Here is a 26,855-nt window from a genome sequence, read left to right on the forward strand (position 1 = left end):
AATCCTGCTCTCTTCCCCTCATTCGTGTTTATTATTCATACTCGGATTAAGAATATATTTATCTGAAAACATAACTTTTTTTACTGTGTTTTGCTATTATATAAGACTGTTTCAGCTATGACTTTACTCCTGAAACGTTTTTAGACAGGTATATATTGTCAATATACTAAATAGGCCTGTTTTTCACTGAGAAGCTCCTATAATAGTATTGTAATAAATGGCTACTATACTAATAAACTTGCTTGGGGAATGTTATATATAGACAACATTTTATTTGAAAGTGTAAAACACCTAAATACAAATTTCTAAAGAAAAAAAATTCAAACTTCAGGAGTTTTTGTTTGAGTACACAGTAAAAAGCACCCAATTTTTGCTAGCGTTTTTACCAAAATTCTGGAAATTCACTAATTTTTAGACAAAACAAAAGGAAATTTGTCATTTTAAATTAGCTAGATATAAAATTCAAGTTCTTATGTTTATAATGATATATAACAAGCACACCCTTCCCCACCACAAAAAAACGGTACATTTAAATATTATAAATCTGCAGAAATACTTTACAATTTTCATAATATATTTTTTTATATTACAGTAATATAAAACAGACGTGTTTTAAACATGAAAACATACTGAAAAAAAATTCTTAAAACCAGTCTTATTTCTTAGTTTCTTCTGTTTTGGGATTTTCGAGTCGCTGGATGGGTTAAAGTTCCGCCAATGCCCGGATGTTGGGCAGCGGGATGGTGGCTGGCGCAGTGACGTCACTCGCAAGGCTTTTAGAAACTTGCCTTCCATACGTCACCGGCAGGACAACTGCCTCAAATATACTTCTGCAGCGCATGGAGCCGTTTGAAGCAGGACTATGCAACCCAAAGCGCAAATCCTACTTCCATCGCGCGTTCACGCTTGAAACGCCATCTTTTCACGCGTAGGGAAGTATGAAGCGCAAGAGCGAGCGACGGAGCGAGTCGAGGAAAAGACTCTGCGCGTCCCTGAGGGACCAGACGGAGTCCAAGAGCGACGTTTACCTTCCTATCACAGGTAAACAAACTGCAGACGCGGCCAGAGTGATCTTAAAGAGTTCAGCCTCCATAAACTACTGTCATACAAGTCCTTCCAGGGGTTAGTTAGGAGCTTTATGCCACCAGATCATCGCTTTAACATTAAACATGAGATCACATCACAAACTAAGTGTGGTTTATATAGAGATGAGCGCTGATTATTTGTCAGAATGACACTGTTAACTACTAATGGTGTATGGCAAGCCGTTTTAACATTTAATCTATAAACCGTGCTGGTATCTATTTTCATGCTGCTAGTACTTAATTTTGATATACTACCCAGCTAACAATTTTTGGTCCCCAGAACGTTCTGTGAAGATTCGTTTTTGGTTCCCACATTCTAGGAACCTACTGGGAACGTTGTGGAAACGTTCTCATTCCGGCAACGTTCCCAGTACGTTCCCAGAACATTTTCCTAACCTAAAGGGAACGTTCTATTTACGTAAAGAAAAGTTTCCTGACTAAGCAATAGGGAACGTTCTATTTATGTTCCTAGAAGGTTCCCTGAAAGTTTTCTGATGGTTTCAGAACGTTCTCCTAACCTCTTCACTCCAATACCACTTCTTCATGTCAGCAAACCCGTGTCTCAGAGTAAGCAGCATGGAAGGCGGACCGATGTGGATCTCAATAATCACTACTACACACCATGTCTTGTTTTAAACTAGTGTTTAATCATTACAGATAATCAGAGCATATACAGATAATCAGATTTAACCATCATAAGGAGCATTAAATGAGACTGAATTATCCTATACCATGTTAGATTTCGTTAGTTAGATGTAAAATGTACCATATACAACCAAGATTTTATGTTTATTAAAGCACCAAATAATATGACTTTAACAAAATATTTATGATTTTGAAAATGTGTATTTTATTTTTTTAAAACATTAAAAATTAATAACATTTATTTGACTTTAACTAGGATAACATTACATTCGTTTCATACCACTGAATTAACGATGATGTGCTTTCCTCTTTTGGTCACTAAACGAAAACGTCTCGGTTAACATTGTTTTCTTCTAGTAGATGTGTCAGATTTCCCTAAAATAACAATATTTACTCTCAAATATATATTTATTATAAGTAATTATCCATTAAAGAGATCAATTAACGACTGATAGTCAGTAAAACAAATGGCCGTTATTTTTTAAATTACGCGAGTGCGCCGCTTTATGTTGAAGACAGGAGAAAGCGTGTGATGGAGAACTGCGTGCAGATCAAAGGAGTGCAGTAAAGAAATAAACACAGTGTTTATAATATGATTTTCAGACACTTAACCTTGGCTTATTTTAGCTATAAAATTATATTATCATTATAATGCGATTTGACCACTTTGATGTCATTTATTTAAAAAATTAAATATAAAAATAACCTGCAGGGAACGTTCTGGGAATGTTCTCTCTAGATTATAAAAATAAAACTTCAAAATAACCTGCAGGGAACATTCTCAGAACGTTCTTTATAGGTTATTAAAAAGAGAACCTACAGGGAACATTCTGGGAACGTTCTCATTTGGTTCCCGAAAAAATAACCAAATGGGAACCATATGGGAACATTAGGGGAACGTTCTGTTTGCTGGGTAGTATCTTTATAGCTATTCATTAGCTACTAGCCTTTATTCTTCAGGTACAAGTGTCCTTTGTAAAGTTACTAGTACTTATTCATTAGATACTAGTTCTTATTCCAATAGTGACTACATATCTATTTAAATGTTACTGGTAAGCATTCATTCTAGTACTTATTTATTAGTTACTGATAGTTATTCATTAGATACCAGTAGCTATTTAATAGATACTAGTAGTTTTTCATTATGTACTAGTACTTATTTATTAGACACTAGTATCTTTTGTAATTATCACTAGTAGCAATTATTATCTTACTAGTCAGATCTGTGTTTTTACTCATCTTATGTCGAATTACCACAGTACAGTTCAATTAAATATTTTTCCAATAACATTTCGAATAAGTACTAGTATCGAATAAGTGTGTACTAGTAGCTATTGAATAAATACTAGTAGCTAATCAATAAGTACTAGTATGTAACAAATAAGTACTAGTATCTATTTAGTAGGTAAGAGTATCTAATAAATACGTACTAGCATCTAGTCATTAAGTGATAATATCTAATAAAAGGTACTAGTATCTTAAAAATAAGTACTAGTACCTAATGAATAACTGCTAGTACATATAAATTATGTACTAGTCAAAACTGGAATACATATTAGTCAAAACTGAATAGTTGATATCTCAATGACAGATCCCTGTAGAAGTCAATGGCAAAAAAATTAAATTGTTACTAGTATCAACAGAATAGTTACTAGTCACTACTGAAGTACTAGTATTTAATGAATTAAGTACTAGTGTCTAATAAAACATACCAGTATCTAATGAATAAGTACTAGTATATATTAAATAAGTACTAGTATCTAATGCTTGAGTATTACTATCTAATAAAAAGTACCAGTATCTAATGAATAAGTACTATTATCTATTAAATAAGTACTAGCATCTATTAAATAAGTACTAGTATCTAATAAAAAGTACCAGTATCTAATGAATAAGTACTAGTATCTATTAAGTAAGTACTAGTATCTATTAAGTAAGTACTAGTGTATATATAAAATATTATTAGTATCTAATGAATAAGTACTAGTGTACAGTGTCCATTGTGCTCCGGGTGTCCCGTGTTCTAATCCCGACTCGAGGACCTTTCCCGTTCCCACCCCCTATCTCTCTCCTGCTTCACTTCCTGTAATTTCTATAAAGGCAAAAATTCCCCCCTAAAAAGTACCTTTATCTAATGCTTAAGTACTAGTATCTAATATATAATAACTAGTGTATATTTAAAAAGCACTAGTACCTAAAGAATAAGCACTAGTAGCTAATGAATAAGTACTAGTAGCATGTAAATAGATACTTGAATGGCTCATAGATTAAATGTTAAAACGGCTTGCCATACATGGTGCCAATGTGTGTCTGTGTAGAAAACGGAGCGAGCTTCTTTGTTCCGTTCGCTGGATGTAAATCACCGAAATGAGTGTAATAGTGGATCAAAGCTTTCAGTCAGAGCAGAATGAGATTCGATTGGCCAATCGGCTCTTCTCTCCTAGCAACGGCTTGGGCAGCGTGCCAATTAGAGTAGAATACTGCCTGCTGTTCAATTTAAAATCTGGAGGGAGGGACTTCATGTGATTGACGTGTCAGCGCGGAGGCCGTCGGCCAATCAGACTGCGGGAAAGGGTTTAACGTCGTGTTGGATTTTAAACTGCGCTGAACTTTACTCAGACTTCAGGCGAGAGAACGATCGCTCGCGTCGTGAGGTGTTTTATTTTTTTATTTATACGCTTTAAACGAAGATATTACATTGTTAGTTGCAGGTTTTATTGAATTAAATAGTAAAGCAGTGAAATTTGGATATTTTACGTTCTTTTAAATTCACATTTGAACTTGATTTCTTCTTAAAGTGTCGACTGAAATTAAGTTAGACTGTTTTGTTTGGCTGTGTGACGTTAAATGTGTATTAGTTTTACATTAGTGTGTGAACTCGTCGTCTTATTATTATTATTAGTATTATTTAGCTTAACCGAGATTAAAATCATGCTCCGGAACAACCTTACAATAGAAACCTGTGATCTGTCAAACTGCATCGAGTTCATTAAAGGTGAGTGAGGCTGTTGTTTCTTTGTTTTCTTCTTAATAGTGCACATGTTTTTGTGTCTCACAGTTTGTATGAAAACTCACTTCCGGTACGCGGATTCAAATCTGTTGAGCCAATCAGATTCCCTCATACGTGTTTACATGATATCTGCAGGAAGTACAGTCATTATGAGAGATTACAGGGTGCTTTGGTTTCTTGTGTTTTTCAGATCAGCTGTATTTTGCTATTCTTCATCAGAAGGTGAAAAGCACTCCTGAAAGACACTGTTTTTGTATCGATGAAGAGCTTTCCTATGAGAAGTAAGAGTGTGATTGTGATTATCAAGTAAACATAAATAAATCATCATTGGATTGCATTGCATTATATGTTTGAATCATTTCAATCTCATTTTACCAAGACATTATTGGAGATATAGAGTGAATGCTGAAATTTAGATATTATTACAAGCATGAGAATTTCTCATATAACTATCAGCATCTGCAGCAAATTTGTGTTTTTGCTCAATTTGAGTCTCTGAATAAAACCAAGCTGTTTTTTCTCAATATTATCACTATATCAGACTATATGAGTTGTAAAAGTGATATTTATGATTCTGCAAAGTGTTAATTATTTTACCAAAATAAGAGGGATCATACAAAATGCATGTTATTGTTTATTTAGTACTGATCTGAAAAAGATATTTCACATAAAAGATGTTTACATATAGTCCGCAAAAGAAAATTTTTGTTCAGTTAGTCTCTTGTTTGTCCTGAACAGTTAAACTGCCTGCTGTTCTTTAGAAAAATCCTTCAGGTTCCACAAATTCTTTGGTTTTCCAGCATTTTTTGTGTATTTGAACCCTTTCCAACAATGACTGTGTGATTTTAATGCATCTTTTCACACTGAGGACAACTGAGAGACTCATATGCAACTATTACAGAAGGTTCAAACTCTCACTGATGCTCCAGAACAAAAAAAACATGCATTGAATACTTCTTGAAATACTTCGAATGCTTTTTGAATTTGAAGATCAGGGTATTTTTAACGTATTTTGTCTTTCTGGGAAACATGTAAGTATCTTCTGTTGTCTCTGAAGGGCAGTACTAAATGGAAAAAATATGATATTCAGGCAAAATAAGAAAAATGTACACATCTCTATTCGGTTCAAAAGTTTTCACTCCCAGCTCTTAATGCATGGTTTTTCCTTCTGGAGCATCAGTGAGTGTTTGAACCTTCTGTAATAGTTGCATATGAGTCTCTCAGTGTGAAAAGATGGATCTCAAAGTCATAAATGAAGATTTTTTTTTCTGAACAACAGCAGGCAGTTTAACCTTTCAGGACAAACAAGGGACTCATGCACAACTAAACAAAAAATGTCAGACTATACGATTCGTGAAAAATGTGATGGATCAAATATGATAAAACACACATGCACACTTTTCATATTTTGTCTGACGGTGAAGTGTTTTCCTCCCCATAGAACACTCTGTTAAATACACATATGGTTTCTATGGATTGTACCTGACCTTTATCATTGACCTCTTTGATTTCTATATTTGAACAGCTTCTATGCGGACTTTGGCCCGCTCAACCTGGCCATGTTTTATCGCTTTTGTTGCAAGCTCAACAAGAAGCTGAAGGTAATGACACTTCATAATGTTGGCACGTAACACTGTTCCACTTAATGCAGTCTTTGTATGCAAGCGTGCAAGTGTTGTATGCATTTAAAAGTTTGTTTGTTTTTATTTGTGCTTCTCTATTTAACAGTCTTGTGCTCTTGCAAAGAAGACAATTGTGTTTTATACCTGTGGTGACAGAAAGAAACAAGCCAATGCTGCGTATTTGATCGGCTCTTATGCTGTAAGTTTCCTAGTCCAACTTCATACTGTTCATTTAGCCTAAAAAATTCCCTTTTTTTTTTTTTTTTTATTAAAGTGCAACCTGATAAAATTACAAGCAAAGTTTTTCATGCATAAACATGTTAAACATATTAAGTCATTCTTGTTTGTTTTCTTTTGTAGGTAATGCATCTACAGAAAACACCAGAAGAAGCATACAGCCTTCTGGTCTCTCAAAATGCATCTTATCTTCCTTTTCGGTAATTGAAATTCATCCCCTTCATTATTTGTGACCCTGGAGCACAAAACCAGTCTTAAGAAGCACTGGTGTATTTTTAGCAATAGTCAAAAATATATTGTATGGGTTAAAAATGTTCTTTAATGGTGAAAATCATTAGGATATTAAGTAAAGATCATATTCCATGGAGATATTTTGTTAGTTTCCTACCATAAATATATCCAATTGTATTAGTAATATGCATTGCTAAGAATTTCATTTGGACAACTTTAAAGGTGATTTTTCTCAATATTTTGATTTTTTTTTTTTTTTTGCACTCTCAGATTCTAGATTTTCAAATCGGCCAAATGTAATCCTTTCCTAACAAGTCATACATCAATGGAAAGCTTATTTATTTAAAAAAAAAGGACCCTTATGATTGGTTTAAGTGGTCCAGGGTCACATTTAAAAACATGCATTTCATGAGATTTTTAAATATTGAAAATCAGAATCTCATTTGGTTAATTTTTACATTTCTGTTCATTTTTGACTTAATTTTTCTTTGCATTTAACAGAGATGCATCTTTTGGAACTTGCATGTACAATCTGAATATCCTTGACTGTCTGCGGGCCGTTCACAAGGTAATCCAGGGTTTCTTCGAAGCTTCATCATATGTGTTCGCTGATCCTATACTATTCCTGCTGATCGCATGTTGTGTGTTTTAGGCTCTGCAGTTTGGCTGGCTGGATTTCTCAAAGTTTAATGTGGAAGAATATGAACATTATGAGGTGAGTTTCCTCTGATTTTGAAGAGGAAAGCTTAAAGAACTACTCAATTTCACCCGAGATGTTCATGTCTTTATTTCTTCAGTCGTAAAGTAATTGTTTTTTGAGGAACACATTCCAGGATTTTTGTTCATATAGTGGACTTCAATGGTGCCCAATGGATTGAAGGTAAAAAATGCAGTTTTAATGCAGCTTCAAAGGACTCTAAATGATCCCAGCCAAGGACTAAGGGTCTTATCTTGTAAAACAAAATCATTTTCTGGAAAAAAAAGAAAGAAAATGTATATACTTTTTAACCACAAATGCTCGTCTTGTCTAGCTCTGCCTGAACTCTGTGTATTCCAGTTCAAGACAGTTAGGGTATGTCTAAAAACTCCCATCTCATTTTCTCCTCCGACTTCAAAATTGTTCTACATCGCTGTTTTACCTTTTTTTTTGTAAAGGGTATTTTTTTGCATGTTTACTTTCTAAACACTGGGTCGGTACTTTTGCAGCGATGTAGGATGATTTTGAAGTTGGAGGAGAAAATGAGATGGGAGTTTTTAGACATACCCTAACTGTCATGAACTGGAATGCACAGATTATGCATCGCAGATGAACATTTGGGGTTAAAAAGTATATAAATTGTAAATTATTTAGCTAGATAATACCCTTATTTCTCAGTTGGGATCATTTAGAGCCCTTTAAAGCTGTATTTAAACGGCATTTTGGAAGTTTAAACTCGCGGGCACCATAGAAGTCCGCTATATAGAGAATTTCTGAAATGTTTTCCTCAAAAAAAAAATTCTTTAAGACTGAAGAAAGACATGAACATCTTTGATGACAAGGGAGTGAGTAAATTATCAGTACATTTGTTCTGGAAGTGAACTAATCACTGACAGACTTGATGCTGCTTTATTTTCAAGCGGGCAGAAAATGGAGATTTCAACTGGATCCTTCCAGGAAAGTTTTTGGCTTTCAGCGGCCCTCATCCAAAGAGCAAAATTGAGAATGGTGCGTAACGATTGGCTTGTTCACCCAATATACCAGTGCTTTGACTTGTGTAATTTTGTACAGGTTTTTATACTTTTCCTCCTTTTTATTCGATCAGGATACCCTCTTCATGCCCCTGAAGCGTATTTCCCCTACTTCAGGAAGCACAACATCACCACCATCATCCGGCTCAACAAGAAAATGTATGACGCCAAGCGTTTCACAGACATGGGCTTTAAACACCACGACTTGTTCTTTGTAGACGGCAGCACGCCCAACGACGCCATCGTCACCAAGTTCCTGAACATCTGTGAGAATGCTGATGGAGGAATAGCGGTCCACTGCAAAGGTAAGGTTTATCAAGCCTAGAATCACATGACGACATCACATCTTGAAAAATGCAAAACTTTATATAACAAAATTGTTTTTTTGAGGAAAACCGTCCAGGATTTTTCTCCAAATAGTGGACTTCAATGGTGCTCAACGGATTGAAGGTTAAAAACGCAGCTTCAAAGGGCTCTAAACGATCCCAGCCGAGGAATAAGGGTCTTATCTAATTAAATGATCAGTCGTTTTCTGAAAAAAAATTACAATTTCTATACTTTTTAACCTCAAATGCTTGCCCTGTCTAGCTCTGCGATGTGCATTCGTCTGGTTCAAGACAGTTAGGGTATGTCAAAAAACTCCCATCTCATTTTCTCCTCCAACTTCAGAATCGTCCTACATCGCTGCAGAAGTACCGACCCTGTGTTTACAAAGTGAACATGCAAAGAAGGTCAAACTCCCTTTATAAAAAATGGTAAAACAGCAATGAAGGACAATTTTAAAGTTGAAGGAGTAAATGAGATGGGAGTTTTTAGACATTCCCTAACTGTTTTGAACCAGAGTACATGTGCGCATTGCAGAGCTAGACAAAACGAGCATTTGTGGTTAAATAATGTATAATTGTAAACTTATTTAAGAAAATGGCCGGTCGTTTCGCTGGATAAGACCCTTATTCTTCGGTTGGGATTGTTTAGAGTCCTTTAAAGCTGCATTTAAACTGCATTTTTAACCTTTAATTCATTGAGCACCATTGAAGTCCACTACATGGAGAAAAATCCTGGAACTTTTTCATCAAAAAACTTAATTTCTTTAAAAACTAGCATCATATCATACTGTATACACACAGAAATTTTACAGCAATCTGTAAAAAGTCAGGTTTAACATGTAACAGAACTATATTAGTCTTACATTACTTTTGAACAGTATAATGTAGCTGTTTATATATTCCTATTTCTGGAAAATTGGTAACACTTTACAATAAGGTTCATTAGTTAAACATTAGTTAATGTACTAACTAACATGAACTAACCATGAGCAATACATTTGTTACTGTATTTACTAATCTTCATTAACGTTAGTTAACAAAAATACCGTTGTTCATTATTTGTTCATGTTCGTTCACACTGCATTAATTAACAAGATTTTAATAATGCATTAGTAAATGTTGAAATTAACATTAACAAAGATTAATAAATGCTGTATAAGTGCAGTTCATTATTAGTTCATGTTAACTAAAGTAGTTAACTGATGTTAACTAAAGAACCTTATTGTAAAGTGTTACCGGAAAATTTAAATAAAACAATTAAATGATAAAAAAAATATATATATATTACAACAACAACCACCTAATTGTAAAAAAATACTACTGTTATTAACTTTTTGTAACTGAATATTCACATAATTTTTCTTCTATGAACAGTAAACCTCTGTTTGCTAAAAATGAAAGGGTTAAATTTTCATTTGATTAAAAATATTTGAATTTAAATTTGAATATCAGAAAAATTAAAACAAGACTTTCTTAAAAAAAAAAAAGTTGCAGGGCACTATTATTAAAAATGTTGAAAGTGAGAATTTTGGACTTATTTTTTCACTGAAATTACTTTTTCATTATTACACAGAATGTTAAGTACCGAAAAAAAGTAAACTGTAGCTGTAAACCTAAGGGACACACTGTGGAGTAATGCAATTTAGAAATGAGGATTACAACATGCGGTTCATCAGCAGTTTTCCAGTGTCTTGAAGTAGAAATGTGTGTTTCAGCCGGTCTGGGCCGAACAGGGACATTAATTGGCTGTTACATGATGAAACACTTCCGACTGACGGCAGCTGAAGCCATCGCGTGGATCAGGATCTGCAGACCCGGTTCAATCATCGGACCTCAACAGAACTTCATCGACGAGTGAGTCTTCCACACGCACGTTGATCCAAAGCAAGCTGCATGGGATTTTCTGCTGTTCAGAAGGCTTTTATGCATATTTACACACATCTCGATCTAACAGAAAGCAGGCCAGTCTCTGGGTAGAGGGCGATTTGCACCGGCAAAAAATAATTGAGCAGGAAAACGGCTCGAGTAAAACAGCAGTGGCTGGAATACTGTCTGGAGTCGAAGATATTTCCATCAACGGGACAAACAAGAACGTTTCACAGAGGAAAACTGCTTCTGAAATGGTGAGTGAATCTATTTACTCTTATGTATCTGTTTTGCCTAACAGCATAATATTAAGTCCACTTTTCTGCCCCTAATGGCCAAGAACTTATGGCCCACTTATACATTAGAAGATCAACATGCAAAACAGCCATTAAAGGAGAAGTTCATTGTCATCTGAGATGTTCATGTCTTTCTTTCTTCAGCCGTAAAGAAATCGTTTTTTGAAGAAAACCTTTCAGGGTTTCTCCATATAGTGGACTTCTATGGTGCCCTGAGTTTGAACTTCCAAAATGTGGTTTAAATACAGCTTTAAAGGGCTCTAAATGATCCCAGTCGAGGAATAAGGGACTTGTGTAAATTACATTTTTGTTCTGGAAGTGAACAACTCTTTTAACCAGGTTGTGTTTTTCATTGGTTAGCACACTGAGGAAGAGGAAGAGGAGTGCGGCGGACTAACGCAAGGCGACAAACTAAGAGCTCTGAAGAGTAAGAGGCAGTCCAGAGCGTCCACGGGTTCGATATCGTAAGTTCTTCTCCATTACGTCACTCTTCTGTCCATCCATATACATAGCCGTCGAGGCCTGACGGTACCTGTCCACTGGTGCAGAAGAAATCTGATCGACCCTTCAGCACGCTCTATGATTGATAAACTCTACGGTTAATAAAGTCATATTTGAAAATGCTTACTAGCCTATATTTCAAATTATGAAAGTAATTTATTAGACTTTTGTGTTTGGGTTGTTGCTTTATTGCTACAATGAATGCATGCAAACTGCATTTGAAATTTGAATTCCTGATGATGTAATACTTTGACCCAATTTTAAACTTGCGTGACATTTTTGAATGGAACAGTACAGTTGGGGTAAAAAGTTTATAATGTGCAAAATGTTAATTATTTGACCCAAATAAGAGGGATTGTGCAAGATGCATACTAATAAGATAATTCACAATAAGATATTTTACATAAAAGATGTTTACATATAGTCCACAAGAGAAAATAATAAAAATGACCCTGTTCAAAAGTTTACACTCCCTGGATTCTTAATACTGTTGTTTACCTGAATGATCCACAGCTGTATCGTTTTGTTTAGTGATAGTTGTTCATGAGTCCCTTGTTTGTCCTGAACAGTTAAACTACCTGCTGTTCTTCAGAAAAATCCTTCAGTTCTTTGGTTTGAACCCTTTCCAACAATGACTGTATGATTCTGAGATCCTCCTTTTCACTCTGAGGACAACTGAGGGACTCATATGCAACTATTACAGAAGGTTCAAACACTCACTGATGCTTCAGAAGGAAAAACCATGCATTAAGAGCCAGGGGGTGAAAACTTTTGAAATTTGAAGATCAGGGTATATTTAACTTATTTTGTCTTTTGCAAAACATGTAACTATCGTCTGTAGCTTCTGAAGGGCAGTACTAAATGAAGAAATATGATATTTAGGCAAAATAAGAAAAATGTACACACCTCTATTCTGTTCAAAAGTTTTCACCCCCGGCTCTTAATGCATGTTTTTTTCCTTCTGGAGCATCAGTGAGTGTTTGAACCTTCTGTAATAGTTGCATATGAGTCCCTCAGTTGTCCTCAGTGTGAAAAGATGGATCTCAAAATCATACAGTCATTGTTGGAAAGGGTTCAAATACACAAAAATTGGAAAAACAAAGAATTTACGGAACCTAAAGGATTTTCTGAAGAACAGCAGCCAGTTTAACTGTTCAGGATAAACAAGGGACTCATGAACAACTATCACTAAACAACAAAACACAGCTGTGGATCATTCAGGTATTTTTCAGGTTTTTATAAATTCAACTGTTATATGTAAACATCTTTTATGTGGAATATCTTACTCAGGTCAGTACTAAATAAAAAAAACATGTGTTTTGGTCAAATAATTATCATTTTGCGAATTCTGAAAATGGGATGTTAAACTTTTGACCTCAACTGTATAGAGAGAAAAACGGCTCAATTTTATTCAGAGACTCAGAATTTTTGGTTAAGACCAATGAAAGCTTTAAAACAGTACAGCAGATGCTGACATAAAATGTACATATCTCCAATATTATGTCTTAGTAAGATGAGATTGAAATGATCCAAACATATAACGCAATGCAATCCAATGAGGATTGAGAGATGAGCAAATAAACATTCCTCAAAAGATGTGAGATGTTTCGGAGGCTTAGGAAGATCATTCCTGTGGATCAGTTTTGTGACTCACTGATTTTTCTACAAAATGATTCCTTGAGAATCAAGTATAGCCAAGCTGCTTCAGTCCTGTAAGTGTTCCTCTGGAAATATGACTACAGCTAACAATCAAAGGAATTATTACACTTAATAAAAACTCAGTCTGGCCAGCAGTGGACGTGTACCGAATGGAGAGAGTAGCGCGTTAGAATCCCATCCAGTCGGATCACATGCATATGTAGTGTTTTTCTCGTGATGATGGATGTTTAAGTGTGTGCATGACATGTTAGACTAACTGCATGAGTTAAAAACATCAGTCTTCCTGTTGATGATTGTGCCGGCGAGACGAGAGACTCCAAAAGCCTTTTATCACACGGCAGGCGAATGGTAGTAAAGTGCTGCAGTTTGCTGGGCTCGCTGTGGCCTGGTTGTTGTGTGCCGTTGAAATGGTAGCAGAATGACGGGGCGTGAGAGACACCCGTCAGGTAAGTCCCGTAACGCTGTCACCATCGCCCAGCATTACGAATGCGCGGCTGCCTCAGGGCTCCATTCATCTCGTGCCTAGACTCATCCGCTTCCCCGTTCGCTGAGAATCAGCGTTTTTCAAAGCCAAGACTCTTGTTGAAACGTTTATGGGGTCATAACTGTTTTTTCCAGTCAGATGCATGTCGAAATCTAACCTTCACATAACATTTTTAGCCCTTTTTGTGTAACAAACATGCATGATTTTCTCAAAGTAGATGTCTTTGCTTTGCACGGTGTTGTTTTGATGATGTTTGTGCTTGATTTGTCATGCATGAAGTGTGTGAACTGCTTTGTTATTGTAACACACTGTGGTCATTTTGCTTTGATCGTCTTTTTCGGTTGCACTGCAGACTGGATATGATCTCAGATGGCCAAAACAAGTTCAATTTACAATTGGGAACTGCTTCCATCCAGTAGACTTAAACTTGCCTATAAAGAGCATTTACTACTTATTTTGCACTGTTACAGCACGGCCATGGTGGGGGGAAAAAAATCTGGAAAATGTGCTTAAACCCTCATAACGCATTCATCACTTAAAAAAAAAAAAACACAACAAACTTTTATATTAATGGAACAAATTGTAATGAAATATTTTAAGACCCTGTAAATACATTTCATTTTATTTATTTGATTTGATTATTTTCAGGTTGTTTTACTGTTGTTATTTTTTTTTATATTAGAACCATTAAATTTATATTATATATTTTGTGCTTGGGTCATTTTTTTTTTTTTTTTTTTGTGCATGGAAGCACCATTAGGTGACAAATACATTTGTGATCCTGGACCACAAAACCAGTCATAAGGTTAAATTTTACAAAACTGAGATGTATATATAATATGAAAGCTCAGTAAATAAGCTTTCTATTGATTTATGGTTTTTAAGGATAGGACAATATTTGGCCGAGATACATCTATTTGAAAATCTGGAATCTGAGGGTGCAAAAAAATCAAAATCCTGAGAAAATCACCTTTAAAGTTGTCCAAATTAGGTTCTTAACAATGCATATTACTAATCAAAAATTACATTTTGATATGTTTACAGTAGGAATTTTACAAAAAATCTTCATGGAACATGATCTTTACTTAATTTCCTAATGATTTTTGACATAAAAGAAAAATCAATAATTTTGACCCATGCAATGTATTTTTGGCTATTGCTACAAATATACCCCAGCGACTTAAGACTGGTTTTGTGCTCCAGGGTCACATTTATGAAGTTATATTAGTGTCAGAAAACTTTTGTTAAATATATTTAGCGTTTTTCCTATGTCTTTCACTTTTGGACAGAATTTTGTTGAAAAATATGAATATGAATATTCAGTGTTTCCCACAGGATTTTTGGAGACTGTGGTGGGTGGACCCCAAATTTTGTACAGTTTAAAGTTAAAATCATCTCTCTGGTGCACTTTGAGAGTTTAAAATTAAGAACTCCAACACAGGTTCAGTGCAAAGCGGGTGAATTGACTTGTAATTAAAGTTTAAAGGGAACTCGGTCCACTTTTTAGTTGTAAAAGTCTAAATAACACTCACACTGGTAAATTTGGAGGGCAAACAAATTAGAATATTATGATAATAATAATATTAATAATAACTGTATATTATTATTCCTATGACAGTCATAGCCATATATTGTAAAACAATTTCACTGTAAAAGAAAAGAGTAAATAAATTAGTCATTAGAAAATAAAATGAGTATTTCACAGGTATATTATTTTGCATTATTCTACAGTAGGGAAATTACAATACTTTTGTCCTAATTTCTATACTTGCAAGCAGGGCCTAAAACTAACGGTTTGCCACACCTGCCAATGTCTGGTGACTTCAGATAATTTACCAGCCATAAATATTTTTTCCTGGCCATAAACATTTTTAATAATGTCAATAAAAATATTTAATAATACACCAAAGAACCAACCATTGCATTTTAATCACAGTACAAAGACTTTATCAGTAAAGTTTTTTTTCCTTTTAGTGTCCTCCAAATATAATAATTTGCGTATCTGACAGTTGTCAGTTATGTTAAATACAGCTTGCAACATGTCAGCCTGAAATATACAGCTCATATTATCCTCTCATGCAGTTATAAATGCAGTGTTTTGACTGAAACACTTCTACTTTTGCTGCACGAGATGAGAACACTTTTTATAATTTTCTGAGTCATAAAAAAGTCTGCCTTTCCTTGCTGCAAAGCGTTTTCTCTGTCTAGATGCGCTTAAATCTGCACTAATGATGCGCTCTTGTCACGCATCACACATGCGCACTTCAATAAGCCGACAGAAAGCGGGTTTTTGCGTTTACGTGCCGCCCGAAATCGGGGCAAGAGGCAGAAAGCAACTTGTGCCGATCGGTTTATGTTTACGTCGATTACGACCTTACTCCGGTAAAAGAAAACGGGTCACCGCGTTTACGTGACCACGTGCGTTTTCGGTTTAAGAACGTGCGTGTGAACGCGCTCAATCAAAGGAGCCGCTCTCTGAGTCGCGGCAAACACCGATGACGAGTTGATCGCCTGAATGAAGTGCGCGCTTCGCTTTGAAACAAGCAGCGCAAACAGCCTTGATGAGAGGATAACGCCATAATTACGCTTAGTTCGTCTGACGGACACTTTGCCAAAACGATGGCACGAAACACAACGTTAAAGACATTTTATGTTAAAATGACGAGTATGAATATATTTTCGGTTAATTATGAAACTGTGGCGGGACAGATTAGACTGTGGTGGGATTAGTTCACTTTCATAACAACAATGCACAGATAATGTACTCACCCCCTCGCTCATCATCCAAGATGTTCATGTCTTTCTTTCCTCAGTCGTAAAGAAATTGTTTTTTTGAGGAAAACATTTCAGGATTTCTCTCTTTATAATGGAAATGCATGGCGCCCCGAAGTTTGAACTTCCGAAATGCAGTTTAAATGCAGCTTCAAAAGGCTCTGAACAACCCCAGCCGATGGGGAAGGGTCTTATCTAGCGAAACGATCGGTTATTTTCGAAAAAAAAAAAGACAATTTATTTACTTTTTAACTTCAAATGCTCGTCTTGTCTCATCTCTGCGCAGCACATGCAATGTCTGTGTGCTTCAGCTAAATACAGTTAGGGTACGTCTAAAAACTCCCATCTCGTTTTCTTCCTTAACTTCAAAATCGCTTTAGATCGCTTCAAAAGTATGGACATAGTGTTCACAAAGTGAACATTCAAAGAAACTCAAACGCCCTTAACAAAAAAAAGGTAAAAACTGCATTGTAGGACGATTTTGACATTGAAGACATAAATGAGATGGAAGTTTTTAGACGTACCCTAACTGTATTTACTAGAATCACACAGAGATCGCATGAAGTCCTTGAAAATCATAAAAGTAGTGCTTAAAGTCCTTGAAAGTCCTGGAATTTAATTTTACAGTATCTGTATGAACCCTAAATTTGGTTTTAGTTAAGTTAAGTTATGATTGATTTATACAATCTAAACATGCTGGGAATGCAAAAATAGTACACCCAATTTTGAATGCGTTATGAGGGTTGAAGCACATCCTGATTCATCCTGTAATCTCAGTGTGAACAGTCATAAGTGGAGTGAATGCGCTTTTGCATGTGCTACAGATCCATCCAGTGTGCAGTCATGAAAAGACGAGTCTCCTGTCTTCCTTCCTTGTTGTTTTTGTTCTGAATTTCGCCCCTGTGTTTAGATGGCCGCTAGCCATGCTGCTCTCTGCACTCTGTAGCATTGTCTTCTGCTGGATGTTGTTTGGCTTCCCTTCCATCCATTACTGTATAGACGGGGTGGGATTGTAAATGATTTCTCCCGTCACTCTCTTAGCCCGTCTCTGGACTGGAACGCTGTAAGTGTCTCGACGGATCATCCTTTACAAATATCCCAGGCTTCCTGACAGTCGTCAGTCTGAGATCGAGCATCGTTTGATTCGTTTGTGACCATTTCAGTTTGATATCAGGAAAGATGCATTCTATTAACAGTAACACTAAATTACCACAAAAATAACTGACCCATCATTTTCACAGTTCAAGTAAACAACTTGAAATGGAAGTAAATGTGGCCGTGCATTTTAAGGGCTTAAAAATAGAAATGTTAAACTCCTGTTTTTGTTAAAGAACATGAATTATTCTATAGTTTAATGTAATTGCAGATAAACAGTTTCGTTTAAATTAGTAGTAATGCTATTAAATTAAATTAGTAGTTATTTTTCACAACTTTCTGTTAATCTTACTTTAAAATATAAGATACGATTAAGGTTTGTTCATTTTTTTTTTTATATAGATTTATTTATCAGGGTTCGTACAAGGTGCTTAAAATGCTAAAAGTTTCGCAGCGCTGATCATAAATCATTTGATCGTAAATCATTTGCAAGTTCGCAAATCTTTTCAGATCGGAACTTTGAATCGTGTATCGCAAATATTTTTATTTAGATCAAGACTTCGGGGCAGGTTTGCAAATCTTTTGATTAAGATCGTAACTGAAGCGGAGTTTGCAAATCTTTTGATTCAGATCGAGACTTCGGTGAGGGTTTGCAAATCTTTTGATTCAGATCAGAATTTTGAAGTGTGGATTGCAAATCTTATGATTCAGATTGAGATTTCTGGGCATGTTTGCAAATCTTTTGATTCAGATCGGAACTTTGAAGTGTGGATCGTAAGTCTTATAATTCAGATCGAGACTTCATGCGGGTTTGCAAATCTTTTAATTCAGATCGAGACTTCGGTGCGGGTTTGTAAATCTTATGATTCAGATCAGAACTTTGAAGTGTGGATTGCAAATCTTATGATTCAGATCGAGACTTCATGCGGGTTTGCAAATCTTATGATTCAGATCAGAACTTTGAAGTGTGGATTGCAAATCTTATGATTCAGATCGAGACTTCATGCGGGTTTGCAAATCTTTTGATTCAGATCAAGACTTCGGTGTGGGTTTGTAAATCTTATGATTCAGATCAGAACTTTGAAGTGTGGATTGCAAATCTTATGATTCAGATCGAGACTTCGGTGCGGGTTTGTAAATCTTATGATTCAGATCAGAACTTTGAAGTGTGGATTGCAAATCTTATGATTCAGATCGAGACTTGAGTGTAGGTTTGCAAATCTTTTAATTTAGATTGGATCTTTGGAGTGGGTTTGCAAATCTTTTGATTCAGATCGGAACTTTGAAGTGTGGATCGTAAGTCTTATAAATCAGATCGAGACTTTGTGCGGGTTTGCAAATCTTTAAATTCAGACTGGAACTTCAGAGCGGGGTTGCAAGTCTTTTGATTCAGATTGGAACTTTGAAGTGTGGATCGCAAATCTTATTATTCAGATCGAGACTTTGGTGCAGGTTTGCAAATCTTTTGATTCAAATCGGAACTTCGGAGTGCAGATTGCGAATCATTTGATTCGGTTTGGGACTTTGGAGCGGGTTCTCAAATCTTTTGATTCAGATTTAATTGAAAAGTACTTAAGTCCTGGAATTTCATTTTATAGTATCTGTACAAACCCTGATTTATTTTATATATATTTTTTTCTTTTGTTATTAAGATTTGTTTAATTTTTATTTTTCAGTTTACATTTAAGTTTTGTTGTAGTATTTAGAATTAATTTACATTTTAGGACGTCACTTTAAACTAAAGAAATAAGAAATGGGTTCTAAGTTTTATTATTTTACTTTTTCTCTTATTTCAAGTAACACATTGTTTTAAGTAATTAAATATTTGGTAACACAAGGTTCCGTTTGTAAACATTAGTTAACTTCATTAGTTAACGGTAAAAAATACTCAAAGCATTTATTAATCTTAGTTAATGTTAATCTCAACATTTACTAATGCATTATTAAAATCAAAAGTCATATTTGTAAACATTAATGCACCAAACTAACATTAACATTTTTTGTGAACTAATATTATCAAAGGCTAATAACTGCTTTAAAATATAAAATATATTGCTCATTGTTGGTTCACGTTAACGCTTTAATATTAACAAATGAAAGTTTTTATTGTAAAGTGTTATGTATAAAATCAATGGATTGGATATAAATGAATAGTTAGTAATGTTTACATTTTATGGCTGTACTTTGTAAGCTTTAAATTTAGTCTTAAAGTGAGCGTATGAGTCAATTATTTCCTGTGGTAATGAACATTATGACTCAATGCCCGCTGTTAATAGAGCTCAACGTGTATTAAACACAGAATACTCTTTTAACTTCACAGGAGGATTATTATTATGTTCTTTTAAGATCAGATTCATGTGTGAAACACTTCTTTTCTTACCAAATCGACTGTCTGTTGGTGCATTAACTACATTTTGCTGAAGCGCTTGTGAATGTCATGTATGTCATTGATCATTGTATTTTTACACTTTGAAGTTTAAACAGTACAGTACTTCCACATGTGAAGCTATAGATGTAATATGCTCTCCCTATCTGTCTGTCCTTTATAACACTGCACACAATCTAATCACTAATTCATAAACATACGACCAGTATCTCACATATTACACAACTGGATGATTTTCTATGTGATCTGGTTCCTCTCCTGGTTCCTTTTCTCTTCCTTCATCTGATCATCTTATGAGCTACACAAAGGAGAAAAGCTTTATTTAACGCTTTAAAGGATGATTTTGAATCAAATGCCACTCGTGTGAACAAATACGATGTAATATTGTATGTAAGGGAGGGATGTCGAATCATTCTGCGGCTTCTCTCTCCGCATGCGTGACGCTCTGTCTGTGCATCAGAGAAACCAACGCAGCTAATGCATCAAATGTCTGTCCTTTTTTAGTTGTTTTGCATGTTTTCGTCACACTCAACTTTTGTTTTTCTTTACCTGCAGGTTGGAAGAAAATACTATTCACGCCAAATCAACATCAAAGTCATTAAGGTAACTTTTCTTCTTTATGTATTTTTATTGTATTATCATTAAATGTGTTTACTTCTATTTAATAATTTATATTAATTGTATTATATTATTCATTTTATTGTAGAATTTTAAATTTTGTTATTACATTTATTTTTGATATTTTATATTAATTTTATTTTATTATTGTTTATTTTGTATATTTAATTTATTTTTTTCAATTTGTTTATTTGTTTTTAAATGTCATTTATTTTATAATTTATTTTATTATGATTAAATTTGTATATTTTTGTAAGTTTTGTATATTAAATTATGTATATATTTTTTATTGTATTATCATAAAATTTGTTTACTTTGTATTTAATTTATATTTTATTCATTTTCATTGTATAATTTATTTTATTATCTTATATTTTATGTACTTTTTTCTTTTATCATTAAATTAATTTTTTATATTTATTATTTATTTATATGTCATATATTTTATTAAATTTGTTTTTTTTAATAAATTTCACTTACGTCACTTATCATTTATTGTATTATCATTAAATTTGTTTACTTTGTATATTTAATAATTTATATTTTATATTCATTTTTATTGTATAATTGATTTTATCTTTTTTTATATTTTATATTTTATCATAAATTTATTGTATTATATTATTTTATTGTAGAATTTTTCATTTTGTTATTACATTTATATTTTATATTAATTTTATCATGTTTTTAATTTTTATTTTATTATTATTGTTTATTTTGTATATTTATTTTATTCAATTAGTTTATTTGTTTTTAAATTCACTTATTTTATAATTTATTTTATTATGATTAAATTTGTTTATTTTTGTAAGTTTTGTATATTAAATTTTTTATATGTATATATTTTTTATTGTATTATCATTAAATTTGTTTACTTTGTATTTAATAATTTATATTTTATTCATTTTCATTGTATAATTTATTTTATTATCTTATATTTTATTATATTAATTTTTATTGTATAATTGATTTTATCATTTTTTTTATATTTTATTATAAATTAGTTTGTATTTTTTATTTATACATGCATTCACATTTATTTAATCTCTTCATTTTTATTTAATTTAATTTTATAATTCAATTTGTTTATGCATTTGTTTTAGATTAATTTCAATTTGTTTATTATATGTATTTTATTTTTTATTGTTTAACAAAGTTATTTAGCAATTACGTGTGCAAGGTTGTAAATCTATCAACTACATTTTTTTCATAAAGTTGTACATTTTCTCTTTTTTCTTATCATTAAATTTATTTTTTTATATTTATTTTTGTCATATATTTGATTAAATTAGTTTTTTTTAATATAAATTTCACTTATTAAATTTATTTTTTATAAACGTCACTTATTTGATCATTTATTGTATTATCATTAAATTTGTTTACTTTGTATATTTAATAATTTATATTTTATTATATTCATTTTTATTGTATAATTGATTTTATCATTTTTTTTTATATTTTATCATAAATTAGTTTGTATTTTTTATTTATACATGCATTATTCACATTTATTTAATCTCTTCATTTTTATTTATTTTTTAATTTTATTTTATAATTCAATTTATGCATTTGTTTTAGATTTTTAATTTCAATTTGTTTATATTTTTTATATGTATTTTTTTTTTTTATTGTTTAACAAAATTATTTAGCAATTACGTGTGCAAGGTTGTAAATCTATCAACTACATGTCTGTCATATAACCTGTAAAATATCTTTCCTATAGCTCCGATAAAAGAAAAAGAACCCGGGCTTCACTTGGATCCAACAGGACCAGTAGGTGGGTACTTCACTGAGTTTTTGAGCCTTTTGCATTAAAATCACTAAAGCGAGTAAGTCACAGTTCATATTCACAGTTGACGTTTTCCTTTCGCAGCCCTTTACATTCAAGGCTCGCTAAATCTTTAGGCAGCTTGCACGTAACGGCCTGTGAAAAGGATCAGGTGTTTTCTGATGTTAGCGCTGGCTCTGTGGCCAACAATAATTTCATCAAGCAGTCGAACTTAACGCACTTAAGGCCAGTGAACACCCAGAGATCTTCCTCTGCCATTTCACTGCAGCTCTATGGCCACAGTCTGAGTTCCCTCAGCTCAGTAAGTCTAAAGCGGCCCGCGTCATTCCCGGCTCTTACGCCTGACCGCCCCGTCCCGTCTTCGGCTTTCCTGCATGACTTTGACGGGCAGAGCGGGCGTCTCTCGTCTTTGCTTGCACACACTGTCCTCTGCTGATGGATGATTCACGTTAAATGATTTTTAGAATATTCCAGTCACTTTCAGTCTGTGAGCATGACTCTGAGCCGTTTACACCTGGTTGTAAAGTGTGTCTCACATGCATTGTCTGTGACCAGATTTATGCATGAATGTTTTTAGGCTTTTAAAATGCATGTAAATGCAAAATTTGAAATCCTAGTTTTAAAGTAGAAGCTGCATTTATTTGATCAAAATTATAGAGAAGCAATTAAGGGGCCAAGCACTAGGCAAGCAAGAAGCAATGAGTAATTGAAGCCATGTTAAGACGATTTTAGTCAAAATGGGTGAAAAATCATTAACAACCACTAGTAATATAATTTAATGAGATTACTTTTGACCAATAGGTGGCGCCGTTATCAAATCCATGAGGTGTGTTCAGTGTGAGGTGACAATGACACAAAGTTTGGTGTCAATATGACAAATTTGCAGAGATAAAGCCTCATTTTGGCATCATGACTAAAATTTGTTGCGTTGCTGTACAAAAACGGTTTCGTCTATTGACACAATCTCTACAGTTTGAAGATGATCTGACTCGATTTTGGTGAAAATCAGACAAACGGTCTAGGACGAGTTTGAAAAAATATTTTCAACATAAATCAAAACGGTGGACGAGAAGTTCAGCCAATTTTGGTATAAATGGTATCGATGTTCACGGATGCAGTTTGGCATCATTCCAGCAAATTCTTTAATGCGTTAAACGTTAACTGTTTTGTATATAGACGTGAAATCCATAACTTTTTGCCAGCATTGTCTGAAGATGATCTGAGCCAAATTTGGCGAAAATCAGACCAACTTTCTAGGAGGAGTATGAAAAAGTAGGTTTTAAACATTAATCAAAATGGTGGACTAGAAGTTCGGCCAATTTTGGTATAATTGGTATCGATGTTCTCAGATGCAGTTTGGGATCATTCCAGCAAATTCGTTAATGAGTTAAATGATAACCGTTTTGTATGTAGACACGAAATCCATAACTTTTTGCCAGCATGGTCTGAAGATGATCCGAGTTAAATTTGGTGAAAATTGGACCAATGTTCTAGGAGGAGTATGAAAAAGTAGGTTTTAAACATTAATCAAAATGGCAGACAGGAAGTTCGGCTAATTTCTGCAAATTGGTATCAATGTTCTCGGCGTGACCCAAGAAATATATTAAGATAACTTTCATTACAACAGGCCAAATTAATCACATATTAGGATTTTTTTTTACAAATTTAACCTTTTGCCACAAGGTGGTGCTGCCCTAGAACATTGAGCAGCACCAGGGCATGATGGTGAAGACACATACTGAGTTTTGTAACCATACATCAATGTGTTTGTAAAATGGCATTTTACAATAAAATTCAAAATGGCCAAAACCCATAATGGCTGGCATTGGGAAAATTGGGTGTCATTCGACTCGCATGTGATTTTTGGCGGAACCATTCAAAAGTTATAAGCAAAGATTTTTCATATCTACTGACCACTAGGTGGTGCTGCACCAAGACTGTGCAGGTAGCCTCTGGTCATGCTTGTTATAACACACACCAAGTTTGGTCTTAATACGCCAAACCGTTGCAGAAATCTAGCCTATAACATCCATTTTTGCATGCTATTCTTCAAATTCATTTGTGCGTTATTTGATTAATCACTTGAATTAAAGTTTGATTGAATTCTGTAACTTTTTGCCAGCATGGTCTTAAGATGATCTGAGCCAATTTTGGTGAAAATCAGACAAACCATCTTGGATGAGTTCGACAAAATGTTTTTCAAACTATTAAAAATAGCAAATATACCAAACCTTACGTTTTTTTTAAATTTTGGTGTTCATTCGACACGGCATCAGCTAGAATTCAGAGAGAAAAATAATTTTCATTCTGTGCCTTATGGTGTACAAGAAGTTTGGCCAATTTTGGTATAATTGGTATCGTTGTTCTCAGATGCATTTTAGCATCATTCCAGCAAATTTGTTGACGCGTTAAATGATAACTGTATTGTATATAGATACGAAATCTCTAACTTTTTGCCAGCATGGTCTGATGACGATCTGAGCCAATTTGGGTGCAAATCAGACAAACCTTCTAGGATGAGTTCGAAAAAGTAGGTTTTACACTATTAAAAAAGAAAAAACTAAACTTTACCATTTTTAAATATTGGTGTTCATTTGACTCGCCATCAGCCAGAGGAAAAAATAATTTTCTTCAGTGCTTACAGTTCAAAGGTTATTAGCATAAACATTAGTGAAACTTTGGACAAGTGGTGGCGCTAGAGAGTTTGAGTTAGAGACACCAAATTTGCTGTGGTTAATGTTGAGACTGTCCTCTATCAGTGTGCCAAATTTCATAACTTTCCTGCAAGTGGTTCTATGGGCTGCCATAGACTCAAGAACGGAAGAATAGGAAATCTAATGATTTCAAGAGGTGCCTATGCAGCCTCAGTGCTTGGCCCATAATAATATTAGAATTTAAAACATTGGCTTTCTATGGGAATATCTGTTAAACTGTAATTAAACTGTAATTTTCAGCATCATTACTGCAGTTTTCAGCATCCCATGATCCTTCAGAAATCACTCTTAATGTGCTGTTTTGCTGCTCAAGAAACATTTCAGCATTAAAAAATGTAATATGTTTATTATTAAAGACGGATTAAATTCATGGAAAGTGACAGTAATGACATTTATAATGTTACAAAAGATTTCTATTTCAAATAAAGGCTGTTCTTTAGAAATTTCTATTCATCTGTGAATCCTGAAAAATAAAATGCATCCACAAAAATATTGGGTTTTTAACATTGCTAATAATCAGAAATGTTTCTAGAGCAGCAAATCAGAATATTAGAATGATTTCTGAAGAATCATGTGACACTAAAGACTGGAGTAATAATGAAAATGCAGCTTTGATTACAGTTATAAAATACATTTTTACAGATATTCACATAGGAAACAATTATTTCAAATGGTAATAATTTCTCACATTTTTTCTGTATTTTTAATTAAATAAATGCAGCTTAGCGAGCAGAAGAATTTCGTAAACGTGCGAATACCAGCTGTAAATGGCTTCTATTCTGAAACAGTAACAGGATCAAAGACTATCTTTGTCTTTCTTAGTAGTTTTAACGGGTGTTTATCTTTTCACCGCCTCGTCCTCCTTACCTGTAATAGACGATCTCTGTCCAGAAGAAGGAAAGTGCTTCACGCAATGCCATCGGTGCGCTTTCAGAGACCATGGTATCAGATTTCCTCCTTTAACTTCCTTCTGCTTTTGCTTTCTAAAGCGTTTCTGTCTGAGTTTAGAGCATGTGCATGAATGCTGCTCATCCTTTTACTCATACAGGTTTGGTCTTTAACATATTTCTTGTTTTACAGTAACTCCATCTCCAAAGCTCGAGCTCCTCTTCTCCGCTGAAACCCGCCGTGGATCCAATAAAGACCAACATCACTGCACTGATATCACTCGAGTTTACTTCATGGATTTGTCCAAGTGATCTACTATAAACCATATTCAACCTGTGTTTGAGAAATCAGATGTTAAGCATTTTTATTTGATCAAGAAAAAATGAGTTTATTTTTAAATCAGAGCTTTAAGCATCCATGACTTTTTATGCCATTGTAAATATCATGAGCCTCAGAAGCTGCCTTTGCCATTATGCATTGTTACTTAAACCTGTAAAACTGTTTTTTTTTTTAACACTGTATCTACTTTATTAATACTTAGAGAAATGTGACAGACTGTAAATGACCGAATGTGAATCATACTGTGCTAATCATGACTGAAAGCTGTAAATAGGCTGGAGTTAGATGGACTATAAGGACTGTTTTTTACTGTAAATACTGCATACCTTTATTTTGAAGACCAAATTTAAATCATAATTTCACTTGTGTACATAATAGGAAAGGATTTGAGTCATATACCTTTCAATAAATCCTTTCTGATGTAAATGTGGTTATTGAAACAATGTTATTATATATATTTTGGACTCACTAATTTCTGCATAAGTATTAGGGTTATAGTTGGTATAAAAAATGTGATCAAATCTGGTCAATGATTCACTGATCCATTCATAAAACAGTTTCTTA

The 26,855-nt window shown here is 33.9% G+C and overlaps 1 protein-coding gene across 4 annotated transcripts; it reads left to right on the plus strand.

Annotated features, from left to right (window-relative positions):
- The first annotated feature begins 772 nt into the window (after nt 1-772).
- cdc14b (cell division cycle 14B) lies at nt 773-26,717 on the plus strand. Of its 4 annotated transcripts, none has more exons than XM_073818957.1 (16): nt 773-1,041; nt 4,931-5,021; nt 6,266-6,341; nt 6,469-6,561; nt 6,723-6,799; nt 7,332-7,398; nt 7,483-7,545; nt 8,448-8,535; nt 8,633-8,863; nt 10,600-10,738; nt 10,839-11,007; nt 11,407-11,510; nt 20,499-20,546; nt 22,285-22,338; nt 22,435-22,651; nt 26,145-26,717. In XM_073818957.1, the coding sequence occupies exons 1-16, from the start codon at nt 939-941 to the stop codon at nt 26,145-26,147; spliced, it is 1,623 nt and encodes a 540-aa protein (XP_073675058.1). In that variant the 5' UTR covers nt 773-938; the 3' UTR covers nt 26,148-26,717. The 4 variants fall into 4 exon arrangements, with proteins under 4 accessions (XP_073675058.1, XP_073675057.1, XP_073675059.1 ...); XM_073818956.1 differs by lacking the exon at nt 773-1,041 and adding an exon at nt 4,351-4,725; XM_073818958.1 differs by lacking the exons at nt 773-1,041; nt 22,435-22,651 and adding exons at nt 4,351-4,725; nt 25,941-26,006.
- The last annotated feature ends 138 nt before the right edge of the window (nt 26,718-26,855 follow it).

Source organism: Garra rufa, chromosome 15, assembly GCF_049309525.1.
Source record: "Garra rufa chromosome 15, GarRuf1.0, whole genome shotgun sequence".
Classification (NCBI taxonomy): Eukaryota; Metazoa; Chordata; class Actinopteri; order Cypriniformes; family Cyprinidae; genus Garra; species Garra rufa.